The sequence below is a fragment of the Hypanus sabinus genome, chromosome 11 (assembly GCF_030144855.1).
Source record: "Hypanus sabinus isolate sHypSab1 chromosome 11, sHypSab1.hap1, whole genome shotgun sequence".
In the NCBI taxonomy this organism is placed as follows: Eukaryota; Metazoa; Chordata; class Chondrichthyes; order Myliobatiformes; family Dasyatidae; genus Hypanus; species Hypanus sabinus.
This window is the reverse complement of record NC_082716.1, coordinates 36,143,274-36,157,228: the sequence shown is the minus strand read 5'-3', so window position 1 is coordinate 36,157,228 and position 13,955 is coordinate 36,143,274. Positions and strand designations below refer to the sequence as shown.

Here is a 13,955-nt window from a genome sequence, read left to right as displayed (position 1 = left end):
TATACAGAAGGTCTTTTTGAATTTGGCTAACACACATGATAAAATATTAATAGGTGGAGATTTTAATTTTTGTTTAGATCCAGTTTTAGATAGATCAACAAAGGCTATTACAAAATCAAAAGTAGCAAAATTAACTCTATCATTGATGAAAGACTTAAATTTGATTGATATATGGAGAAGAATCAATCCAAAAGAAAGGGATTATTCATTTTATGCAAATAGACATAAAACATACTCAAGGATAGATTTTTTTCCTATTATCAACAAATACTCAAGATAGAGTGAAAAATGTGGAATATAAAGCAAGAATATTGTCTGATCACTCTCCTTTAATAATGACAATGATAATGATAGATAAAGAGGAATCAATTTATAGATGGAGATTTAATTCAATTCTACTAAAACATCAAGATTTTTGTGATTTTATGAAAAAGCAGATTCAGTTCTTTTTAGATACAAATTTACATTCAGTTGATGATAAATTTATATTGTGGGAAGCAATGAAAGCATATTTGAGAGGCCAGATAATAAGTTATACATCTAAAATTAAGAAGGAATATGTGATAGAAATAGATCAATTGGAAAAAGAGATTATAAAATTAGAAAAAGAATCTCAAAGAAATATGACAGAAGAAAAACGAAGACAACTTATTAATAAGAAGTTAAAATAAATATACACTCCAGACATATCGAACAGAAAAAGCAATTATCAGAACTAAACAGAGATATTATGAACTAGGTGAAAGATCACATAAAGTTCTTGCATGGCAGTTAAAAACAGATCAGACTTCTAAAACAATAAATGCAATTCGAACAAAAGTGAATGAAATTACTTATAAGCCTCTAGAAATTAATGAGGCTTTTAAGAATTTTTATTCTGAGTTGTATAAATCAGAATCAAAGACTGATGACGTTAAGATAGAACAATTTTTATCACAAATAACTCTTCCAAAATTAAATACAGAAGAACAGAAGGGATTAGGTATGCCTTTTACATTGAAGGAAGTTGAAGAAGCTTTGGGATCACTTCAAAGTAATAAATCTCCAGGAGAAGATGGTTTTCTGCCTGAATTTTATAAAAAGTTTAAAGATTTATTAATTCCTCCTTTTATGGAGTTAATACATCAAGCGGAAAGAACGCATAAACTTCCAGAATCTTTTTCAATAGCTATTTTAATAGTATTGCCAAAAAAAGATAAACCTTTTAAAACCAGCATCATTATAGACCTATTTCTTTATTAAACACCGATTATAAAATAATAGCAAAAATCTTATCTAATAGATTATCTAAATGCTTACCAAAATTAGTGCATATGGATCAAACAGGATTTATCAAAAATAGACAATCGGCAGATAATGTAACCCGGTTATTTAGTATAATCCATTTAGCGCAAAAGAGGGAGGAAACGAGTGTGGCAGTTGCTTTAGATGCAGAAAAAGCATTTGATAGATTGGAATGGGATTTTTTATTTAAGGTATTGGAAAAATATGGATTAGGAACATCATTTATAAAATGGATTAAAACCTTAAATACTAATCCCAAAGCTAAAGTAGTGACAAATGGTCAAACTTCAACATCATTTCAGTTAACAAGATCAACTAGGCAAGGTTGCCCATTATCACCTGCTTTGTTTGTGTTGGCAATAAAGCCACTAGCTGAATTAATTAGAATGGACCCAGCTATTAAGGGTTTCAGAGTTAATCAGGAAGAATACAAGATTAACTTATTTGCTGATGATGTTCTACTTTATTTAACAGATCCATTACATTCACTACACAAATTATCTTATAGATTAGAAGAATATGGGAAAATATAGGGTTATAAAATAAATTGGGATAAAAGTGAAATTTTACCTCTTACTAAAGGAGATTATAATCAATGTCGATTAATAACTCACTTTAGATGGCCAGCAAATGGTATAAAATATTTAGGTATAAGAGTTGATAATGACATAAGAAACTTAAACAAATTAAATTATTCACCACTTTTGAAAAAAATTCAGGAAGATCTTGATAAATGGATGGCATTACCAATAACATTAGTAGGTAGAGTAAATACTATAAAAATGAATATATTCCCTAGACTACAATATTTATTTCAATCATTACCAATACAATTACCCCAGAAGTTTTTTCAAGAGTTAAACAAATATGTGAGGAAATTTCTCTGGAAAGGTAAGATGTCAAGAATATCGTTGGAAAAATTGATATGGAAATTTGATCTAGGAGGATTACAACTTCCAAATTTTAAGAATTATTATAAAGCAAATCAACTTAGATTTATTGCATCTTTTTTCGAGAAAGATAAACCAGCATGGATTAGAATAGAACTAGATAAAATAGGAGAAAATGTACCAGAAGATTTTATATACAAAGGGGAATCTAAATGGATACGGGAAAAGAAAGAATCTCCTATATTAAAACATTTGATTGACTTATGGAATAAGATAAATGTTGATGATGAGACAAAAAAATCTTTATTAGCAAAGAGATCTTTAATTCAAAATAGACTTATTCCTTCCACAATGGACAATTAACTTTTATATAATTGGTTTCAAAAAGGGATTAGATATATAGGAGATTGTTTTGAAGGAGGTATATTAATGTCATTTGATCAATTAAAGAATAAATATAAAGTATCAAATAACACTTTATTTTGTTACTTTCAATTAAGGGCTTATTTAAGAGAAAAATTAGGTCAAATAATGTTATTGCCAAAATCTAATGAAATAGAAATTTTAATTCAAAAAGGAAATATTAAAAAATTTATATCTTGTATGTATAATTTGATTCAAAAACAGGCAATTAAACAAGGAGTCCATAAGTCAAGACAAAAATGGGAAAGTGATTTGAATATTAAAATTAAAGAAACAAATTGGTCAAAACTATGTCTTGATAGTATGACAAATACAATAAATGTTCGGTTAAGATTAGTGCAGTATAATTTTCTACATCAATTATATATTACACCACAAAAAATAAATAAATTAAATCCAAATTTATCAGATCAGTGTTTCCGATGTAACCAGGAAACTGGTACTTTTTTACATTCTACATGGTCTTGCTCTAAAATTCAACCTTTTTGGACAAATTTAAGACTTTTACTGGAACAAATTACAGGAACACAATTTCCTCATAATCCATAATCCTCTTACTAGGTGATATTGAAGGGATAAAACCGAAACTCAAACTAAATAAATATCAGAAAGAATTCATAAAAATTGCACTGGCAGTAGCCAAAAAAGCTATTGCAGTTACTTGGAAATCGGATACATATTTAAGTATAGACTCTTGGAAGAAAGAAATCTATGGCTGTATTCCATTAGAAAAAATTACTTATAATTTAAGAGATAAATATGAAACATTTCTGAAAATTTGGAGCCCTTATTTACAAAAGACAGGACTAAATATATAGATGCTCTGAAGATGAAACAATTGGTTATTTGGGGAAATAAATAAATATATATATTAAAGCTATTACGAACTCCAGGGAGCATGTGGAGATCTTCCAACAACCAGGCACTCCTTCTTTCTTTTTTTTCTCTTTCTTTCTCTTTTTTTTTCTATAGGGCAGTTAAGGGGAGGGGGGAAGGGTTATATACATTTTTTTCATACTTTACTTTGCAATTACTTAAAAATGCAATAAAAAAAAGTTTAAAAAAAAGAAGTTAGATTCTCCCACCTCATGCTTGGAGACTGAGTTCTCAAAGAATTTGGGGCTACATGGGAAGCACAAGCTGGCTGACCGCTGGGCGGCTACACCCTATGTAGTGGAGAGTCAGGTGCCAAATATACCGGTTTACCGGGTGAAACCAGAGGATGTGAATGAGCCTGTTAAGATTCTCCATCAGAACCACAAAAGGTGCACGTTGACCCAGAGCCTGACCTGGACCCTACACCCAGTAAGAGGACTCTGCAGCAATGTGGAGAGACTAAAGAATTAGCAGCAGGAAAGATTAGACCAGCCTCCACCCCTGAATGGGAACTCCCCACTAATTGAGGAAAAGTTTCCCAACCATTGAGGCAGTTGAAATGGGGGGGACCATCTGTGGACAAGCAAGTTTGCAGCTGGACCCTGAAGGGGGTCTGGGCTTTAATGTAACTGGGAATGAAGCTGAGTTCAGCTAAGTGGCAGAGGGATACGAGTTGCCAGAAGGTACAATAGACAGCGGGAGGCCTCACCATGTAGACCAGAAGTATCCCAAGAAATGTCTGAAACTGAAGATGTAGATGATAGGATAACGGAGGTCTCAAAGAGTCAGGAGGCACCCCCCCCCCCCACCCCAAGATAAGCTGGCCTATGTAGCAGTAGAGGAATGGAGGGTTCCAACTATTCCGCTAGTGAGATATGTCACTACCATTTACAAATGGATTGGAGGTTCTGACTCACAAACTTCTTTTGAAAATGGTGTTATTAATGATGGGATGACAAATCATTTCAAAGTCATGAATATTTCAAAGTCATGACTATTTGTGGTGGGGAGGGGGAAAGAGTGTAGTGCCCTGGTTCACATCTTTACTGTAATGCTGTAGGTATTTCATTCACTGTTCTGCTTTCACCCTATTTGGGTTATTGTTGAAGATAAGGGATGATGTGGAATGTGTGCCATCCAATTAGCAGGAGGTTTTTCTTGGTGAGAGACACTAAGGTTGGTCTTGGGCTTTTGTTCGAGAGGAGATGAAGAGAGACGCTGGGGAGAACCAGTTGCAGCATACGATCCAGTGGGAGACCTGTTTGTTCAAGATGGACTGCAAGTTCAGAAGGTGGTATGTGCTTTCACGCTGACCAAGGGCCCAGCGCACATGAGCTCCAACTAGAATGGGCTCTTTTCTTTTTGTTAATCTTTACTAACCCTTTAGTGAAGATTCATAAATACAATTCTTTTAACCATATGTACTATCTGTTATTTCATGGCATTAATTTGTAACGGTAGTGAATTACGCAGTATCCACACTAACAGGGAGTTTGGGTGAGTGTGGGGCGGGGGCTTGTGCTTCAATTTCATACGCTTGGCGGGGCCGGACATTGTCTTCCCTAGACTTACACAGCCAAACACATTGCAGGTTTAATTGGGATAAGCAACACCTACTGCCTTACAAACAAAATCTAACATTCAATAGTAGAATTGGGCCATTTGGCCCATCGAGTTCGCTCTGATACAATTTTCCTCTCAGCACCAATCTCCTGCCTTCTCCCCATATCCTTTCATACCCTGACCAATCAAGAAACTATCAAAAAAAAACTAGGCCTCCACAGCTGCCTGTGGCAAAGAATTCCACAGATTCACCACTCTCAGGCTAAATAAATTCCTCCTCACCACCATTCTAAAAGGACACCCCTCTATTCTGAGGCTGTGTTCTCTGGTCGTCGACTCTCCCACACAGGAAACTTTCTCTCCACATCCACACTATCAAAGGCCTTTCACCATTTGAAAGGTTTCAATAAGGACACCCTTCATTTTTCTGAATTCTAGTGAATGCAGACCCAGATCCATCAAATGCTCATCATATGAAAGCTATTCAATCTTAGAATTGTTTTCGTGAACCTCCTTTGAATCCTCTCCAGTTGCAGCACATCCTTTCTAAGCTGAAGGGCCCAAACCTGCTCACAATACTCTGTAAGGCCTCACCAGTGGCTTATAAAGATTCAATATTACATCCTTGTTATTATATTCTAGTCCTCTTGAAATGAATGCATTTACCTTCCTCACACAGACTCAACTTGCAAACTAACCTTTGGGGAAGCTTGCATTAGGACTCCCAAGTCCCTTTGCAGCTGAGTTTTTTGTATTTTCTCTCCATTTAGAAAATAGTGAACTATTTCATTTCTTCTACCAAACTACATGACCATACATTTCCTGACACTGTACTCCATCTGCCATTTCTTTGCCGATTCTACTAATCTAGGTCCATCTGAAGCTTTTCTACTTCCTCAAAACTATCTGCCCTCCATCTATCTTCACATCGCCTGCAAACTTTGCATCAATTCCAGCATCCAAATCACTGTAAAAAGAATCTGTTGCAACACAAACCCCTGTGGAACACTAGTCACTGGCAGCCAGTCAGAAAAGGCTCCCCTTATTCCTACTCTTTGTCTTTGACCAATCAGCCCCTGCTTTATCCATGCTAGTATCTTTCCTGTAATACTATGAGCTCATAGTTTGTTAAGCAGCTTCATGTGTGGCATCTTGTTAAAGGCCTTCTGAAAATCCAGGTACACAACATCAACCAATTCTCCTTTGTCCAGCCTGATTGTTACTTTTTCAAAGAATTCCAACAGAATTGTCAGGCAAAATTTTCCCTTGAGGAAACCATACAGGCTACAGCCTATTCTATCATGTGCCTCCAAGTACCCTGAGACCTCATCCTTAATAACCAACTCCAACATCTTCCCAACCACTGAGATCAGACTAACTGGCCTATAGTTTCCTGTGTGTAATAACTTACAAAAAATATTTTATGGCACAAACCTTTCACTTTCAGAGTTGCTGACAGTTTGAGAGCTTTGCAAAAATATCCATTTATCTTTCGCATTCTTCGGATTTCCAGATCTGTTTGGCATATTTGCAGCTTTATTTTGTCCCAGTGCAAAACTGACAACATCAGGATTGTAAGATGAAAATGCATCACTCTCATCCCTAAAACAAAGAAAGTGCATATATCAAGACTTTGGCACAAAATACAATTTGTCTACTAAAAATTTGAAAGGTAATGATACCAAACAGGAGTAACACTTTTTCAGAATCTACTTCTTTTCCCTCTCTATCTCTCTCCCCTTGCATCCGTAAGAAATTAAAACCTGTTGTAAATTTCAACCCCTTTTAAAGTATAATAATAGTTTAGAAATTCTTTCAGAAGCCATAAAACCAAAGATATAGGAGCAGAATTAGGCCATTTGGGCAGTCAAATCTGCTCAATCATTTCATCATGGCTGATCCAATTTTACTCTCAGCCCCAGTCTTCAGCTTTCTCCCCGTATCCCTCCATACCCTGACCAATCAAAAACTTATCAACCTCTGCCTTAAATGTAAATAAAGACTTGGCTACAGCTGCCAGCAGCAAAGAATTCCACAGATTTACCATTCTCGGGGTAAATAAATTCCTCCTCCTTTCCATTCTGAAAGGACGCCCCTCTACTCTGAGGCTGTGTCCTCAGTTCTTAGACTCTCCCACCAAAGGAAACATACTCTTCACACCCACTCTGTCGAGGCCTTTCGCCATTCAGTAGGCTTCAATGAGGCCACCCCTCATTCTACTGAATGCAGGCCCACAGCCAACAAGCACTCTTCATATGACAAGCAATTCAAACCTGGAATCAGTTTTGTGAACCTCCTTTGAAAGCTCTCCAGTTTCAGCACATCCTTTATAAGTTAAGGGGCCCAAACCTGCTCACAATTCTCCAAGTGAGGCCTCACCAGTGCTTTATAAAGTTTCAACATTACATCCTTGCTTTTACATTCTAGTCCTCTTGAAATGAATGCTAACATTGCATTTGTCTTCCTCACCACTGACTGAACCTGCAAATTAATCTTTCGGAATTCTGTACAAGGTCTCCCAAGTCCCTTTGCACCTGAGTTTTTCTTAGTATTTTCTCTCCATTTAGAAAATAGTTAACCTCTTCATTTCTTCTACCAACATGCATGACTATACACTTCCCAACAATGCATTCCATCTGCCATTTCTTTGCCCATTCTCCTAATCAGTCTCAATCCTTCTGTAGCCAGTCTACTTCATCAAAACTCAAAAAATTGAAGCAATAATATTTCTAGATAGTACCAATTTATGTAAACATTTACTATCCAAATACTGATGTGTACATCAGGTTTGTTGAAATTCAAAACGTATCATCCAATGTCACATGTTGTTGTAACTGTCTAACCGGTGCCAAGCAGGTGTGAGATGGTTCCTGTGAAAAATCTTACTGCTCTCAGGTTGTAAAAAAATATTCACTGCTTCATTTGGCAGAAAAGATCATCATCGAGATTTTTATTTATGGGTGGGGTCTAAAGAATTGAGTACTGGCACTGTAGACATGTGCAAACAAAATTCTTGGTGTTCCATTGGTACATCACCCTTGATGAGTTACATGAATGTTTACTTAATGATTTAAAATCACTTGTTCATGTTCAGAAACCACACTGTAAAAGTTGCATAAAGATCAAGATATTTCATAGGATAGTGTCTACTTTTTTCTACTTTTCAACTGAGTGTCATTGAATGATCTACTGCAAGTTCACACAGCTGCCAGCATTTCGTCTCTCAGACATCAATTCTGCAGCCAATTCTCAAAAGAATCCCATTTTGGAATCCTCATCACTTATAGTGATGAGGATTACTGCTATTGAATCAATTAATTTTCCAATTATAGGAGGGATAGCACAAAAGTTCTTAAGATCTTAGAAGACATCTCACCAGAGATGGTGAGAAACAGTGCCCACTGAAGGTACTCTCTTTTTACATTAAAATTATTGAAACTAGCCTCCCCTCCATTAACATCATCTACACCTTCTGCTGCCTCAGAAAAGTAGACAACATAATCAAGGACCTCTCCCACCTTCACTCTCTCTTCAAATCACCCCAGTCAGTCAGACAGAAAATACAAAAGCTTGACAATAGATCCCTTCAGGCTCAAGAATAGTGGGCTAGAAGCTGTTAACAGACTCTAATGCACCTCTCACACAAAAGGATGAACTTTTGACCTCCCAACATCCTTTGTCAGAGCTCTTGCACTTTATTTCTCCACCTACACTACATTTTCTGAAATTCTAAAACTATATTCTCCATTCTGCAGTTCCTTTTTATTCCCTCTTGGTATATGTGTCAATAATAAAGCAAACCCAATTCCAAGTACAGAGAGGCAGTCTTAGAGGGTGGTCACCAAGCAGATCACTGAAGATATCAATGTCGTCATGGAATCCCAGGCCTTTGAAAAATCTTGAAACACATGCAAATACGCTGGCCTGCTCTACCTGTTCCTATTATCTGAAAGAAAAACAAATCAAATCTTCTTGTAATATGGAGTTTGTGTGATCTCCCAAATGCAGCAACAGTAAGGCATTACAGAAATCAACATCAGCGACGTAGATGCAGTAGAAGCATTCCCGCGCAGGTCTGAAGCATGGCTTGAGAAACCAAATCTCTATATATTAAAAAAAAGGTACCATCTAGTGGAGCGATCAACGTGGAAGTGCTAAGTCAGAGTGGTAAGGCTTTGGCAAGAACAGGCAGAGATGAGGTAAGTAGGCAAGTTAATTTCTTACTTATTTTTCTTATTTAACTTTAGAAAGAACAGGTGTTCTATCTTCAGGGCCACTGTTCTGGGTGTCAAATGTGGGAATCAGGAGATTACCAGCCTCTGTGATGGCCACATCTGCATCAAGTGTATGGAGATGCTGGACCTTAGAGACCGTGCTAGAGAACTGGAGATGCAGTTCGATGATCCTTGACTTGTTAGGGAAAGTGAGGAGGGGATAGACATGAATTACAGGGAGGTAGTCACCCCAGACTACAGGATACAGATAAATGGGTGACTGTCAAGAGAGAGAATGGAAAATGTCAGAGAGCACTCCTGTGGCCGTCCCTTTCAACAATAAATACTCCATTTTAAGTACTGTTAGTGGGAAGAGATGACCTACCTTGCGGAAATAACAGTGACCATGCCTCTGCCACTGATAGGGGGCTCTACAGTTAGGAGGACAGATATATGATTCTGTGGATGCAAAAAAGAAACACGGATGGTAGTTTGCCTCCCAGGTACCAGGGTCTGCGACGTTTCTGTATGCTTCCACCATATCCTGGAAGGGGAGGGTAAGCAGCCAGAAGTTATGGTACATATTGGTACCAACAACATAAGTTTAAAAAAAAGGGAGGAGGTCCAGAAAACAGAACATAGAGAGTTGGGAAAGAAGCTGAGAAGCAGGACCTCAAGGGTAGTTGTCTCAGGATTGCTGCCTGTGCCACACAGCAATGAGGATAGGAATAGAATGAGGTGGCAGATAAATGTGTGGCTGAAGAATTAGGGTAGGGGGCAAATTTCTGATTCCTGGATCATTGGGACCTCTTTTGGGCAGATCTGACCCATACAAGAGTCACAGGTTGCACTTGAACCCGAGGGGGACCAATACCCTTGCAGGCAAGGCTTACTAAAGCTGTTGGGAGGAGTTTAAACTAATATGGCAGGGGGGATGGGAACCCGAATGATAGAACTGAGGGTGAGCTAGCTGGTTTACAAGTAGATGATGTGTATAATATGAATGGAAGGAAGGACAAACCATTTGGGTACAAATGCAGACAATGCAAAGAGTTACATTGTACCACGGAGGAAAAATTCAAAGGGGTGAAGAATGCAGGACTGAAGCTGCTGTATTTAAATGCATGTAGTATTTGGAATAAGGTGGATGAACTCGTGGTCCAATTAGAGATTGGTTGATACAATTTTGTGGGCATCACTGAGTCGTGGCTTAAAGAAGGACATAGTTGGGAGCTTAGACATAACTCTCCACCAACCACACATGCAGCTTATGGCAAGTCTGCACACCATCGCAGACTTTAAAGCTAAATGCAGTGGAACTTCCAACATCGCTGCCTCTCTCCCAGATGAGCAAAATCTTTCTGACGGTCAATTCGATGTTGCCAACACTGAGCGCCTGAGGAGACCTGCAGCATCTCTGAGGCCAAAGTATGCAGGTGTTTCTAATGAGTGGACAGTTGCAAGGCTGCAGGGTCGGACGGCGTCCAAGGGCAGGAACTCAGGAGTGTGAGCGGTACAACTGGTAAATGCGTTTACAGATATTTTTAACCTCTCCCTCTCCCAGTGCAGAGTGCCCTCCTGCTTCAAAATATCCACCATTGTTCCTGTACCTAAAAAGACTATGGGAACATATCTGAATGACTGGCATCCTGTCACACTCGCCTCAATAATAAGCAAACGCTTTGAGAGGCTGGTCAAGGACACATCTGTAGCATGATGCCACCCACACTGGAGGCTTGACGAGAAGCTCAGAGACCTCAGCCTTCACTGTGCATTGTATAGCAGGATCACTGGACTCCCTGTCGGATCGCCAGCCGGCGATAAGAGTGGGCTCCCTTACCCCTGCCCCTCCGACCCTCAACACAGGTGCTCCTCAATGCTGTGACCTGTGTCCTATATCCCCTCTGTTACTCTCTGTATACCCATGACTGTGTCGCCACCCACAGCTCCAATCTGCTAATTAAATTTGCTGATGACACTACACTGATTGGCCTAATCTCAAATAATAACGAGGCAGCCTACAGAGAAAAAGTCATCACCCTGACACAGTGGTATCAAGAAAACAACCTCTCCCTCAATGTCGCAAAAACGAAGGAGCTGGTTGTGGACCTCGGGAGGAATGGAGACAGGCTTACCCCTATTGACATCAATGGATCTGGGGTTGAGAGGGTGAACAGCTTTAAGTTCCTTAGCATAAACATCACTGAGGATCTCGCATGGTCTTTACATACTGGCTGTGTACTGAAAAAGGCACAACAGGGACTTCCGGTAAGATGGTGATTGTTTAGTCACTCCGAACTTTTGCTCCGTTATTCTTCTTACCTTTGCACTATATGTCTCCCTTCTTAAACCTTAGTTAGGTATTTTATTAGCTCTCTTTTACCTGCCTGCGAACACATCTATCTTATAATGGCTACCAAAAGTACTAAAACCGGGAAAAAGGAAACTTCTACGGCTTTGCCGGCTGACATTCTCGCTGTTTTGGAACAACATCGACAAGATACTTTAATGGATTTTAGAACTGAATTTAGAACTTCTTTCAACCAGCTGAATGTCAAATTAGATCAGATTAATGCTGGAGTGGATGAACATGCTGAACATTTATCTCACATTGACATAACTTCTAAAGATTTAAAACGCCGTGTTCAATATCTTGAAACTCTCTGTTCCAACCTAGAGGAGAAGAACAGTAAACTTTTTTCCAAAATGGTGGATCTTGAAAATCGGAGCAGACGTTGCAATCTATGAATTCTTGGTTTGCCAGAGGCCACCGAAAAGGGCTCTCCCATTGAATTTTTTTCTGTTTTTTCTGTGAGATTTTCGGGAAAGAATTTCTTCTGACTCCACCTGAGCTTGAAAGGGCTCACAGGATGTATGTTCCTCGTGCAACTCTGGGTTCCCGCCCACGGCCGGTTATTTTATGCTTTCATCAATACCAGGTGAAAAACCGTTTGATTATGGAGGCACGCTGCGGAGGTACTTTTGCTTTTCAAAATACCGTCATTCGTTTTGTGGAGGATTATGCCCCCCAGGTTCTGAAGATGCGTGCTGAGTTTAACGGTGTAATGAAAGTGCTTTTTGATCGCGGATTCAGATCCTCTCTCCGAAATCCAGCCGATCTTCGAATTACGCTTACGACTGGAGATTTTAAGTGGTTTAAATCAGTGAAGGAGGCTGAGGCATTTGTTGGAAGTCTTCCAGCCACCTCATCTTCTTCGGAACCGGCCTGACCTTCTAAAATGGTTGATAAGCACTTCTCAAAGTAAAACTATTTTTTCCGAACTCAGACTTTACTTGAATAATTCAGACATTATCTATTGGAACTCGAAGGACTGTAGTCAATCTCTCCCTGGACTTGGTGCATTTTTTCTAAATAGATAATTTAAGTTTAATGTTTCCCTGCAGACTTTTACATTTTACTTGTGTAATCTATTTTATTTTTGTATAACTTTATTTATAGAGAACTACAATTGACTTTAACTTGTTTTCGGAGGTTTGGAGTTTTTATTGAAGGCCTCCCTGTTGGTTGATCCATAGTTTAAGTTTTGCTTTTTTTCTGTAAATGGTTGATAAGTACTCTCTTTGAATTTATAATTTCCCCCTTTTCTCCCTCCTTTTTTTTTCTTTTAATCTTTTATAATTTTTCGCGGGTAGGTTAGTTATAGTTTTCTTCTGATTTTCTTTGTATTAAGCTTTATACTTCTGTTGAAATTGTTCCTATTTGTAATTCTGTTTTCTAGTGCATAAATTAGTTATTATTTGCTATATTATTTATACGGAACTTTTGTTAACGACACAGAACTGGAAGTCATATTTGGGTTAATTTTTTTGGTAGAGCTAGCTGCTTTTTTAGGTAGCCGTCTAATTTTGGGTTGCAAGGGTGGGGTGGGTTCTCCAGTTCCAACACTACTCACTGTTTCTTTTGTTTTCCTTTGTTATTCAGGACATGTCTTTGTTTTGATTCTACGGATCTATGTTTACATTTTTGCTCCCAGACTGTTATTGTACTGCTTGATTTTTTATAAACCTGCTACTTTCTATGCACTAACAATTGATAATGGTTAATACACTTAAATTTGTGAGCTGGAATGTAAAGGGATTGAATAATCCTGTTAAAAGAAGGAAGGTCTTCTCGCATATTAAACAACTCAAAGCTGACATTGCTTTCCTTCAAGAAACTCATATTCGTAGTTTTGATCATTCTCGGCTTTTGTCAAAGTGGGCGGGTCAGCATTTTCATTCATCCTTTGCTGCCAAAGCTGGGGGTGGTCTCCATCCTTATTAATTCAAATATTCCTTTTGAACTCCATAATAAGATGTCTGATACAAATGGCCGTTTTATTATTGTTTCTGGTAAATTATATAATACTAAAGTTGTACTAGCAAACCTGTATGCTCCCAATTTTGATGATGTTAATTTTTTTGAACGTTTTTTCTCCTCACTACCAGATTTAAACTCATACTCTCTTATACTGGGTGGCGATTTCAATTGTTGATTAGATCCTAATTTGGATCGATCGTCCTCTGTTACTAGACTACCTACTAAATCTGCCTCAGCTATTCACTCTTTTCTTTCTAATTATGGTATCTCTGATATATGGCATTTCCTTCATCCGACTGAGAGAGATTATTCTTTTCTTCACAAGTTCACCATACCTTTACTAGAATTGACTACTTTTTACTCGATAATCAACTTATTCCATTT

The 13,955-nt window shown here is 38.0% G+C and overlaps 1 protein-coding gene across 3 annotated transcripts in view; it reads right to left on the bottom strand.

The window, feature by feature from the left end:
- The window catches only part of ccdc24 (coiled-coil domain containing 24), a 128,721-nt gene that overhangs the window by 55,945 nt on the left and 58,821 nt on the right, over window positions 1-13,955 (bottom strand). For all 3 annotated transcript variants that reach the window (XM_059984125.1, XM_059984123.1, XM_059984126.1), the window contains exon 4: window positions 6,471-6,638. In XM_059984125.1, coding sequence (XP_059840108.1) covers window positions 6,471-6,638 — 168 coding nt within the window. The remainder of the gene's footprint in view (window positions 1-6,470; window positions 6,639-13,955) is intronic.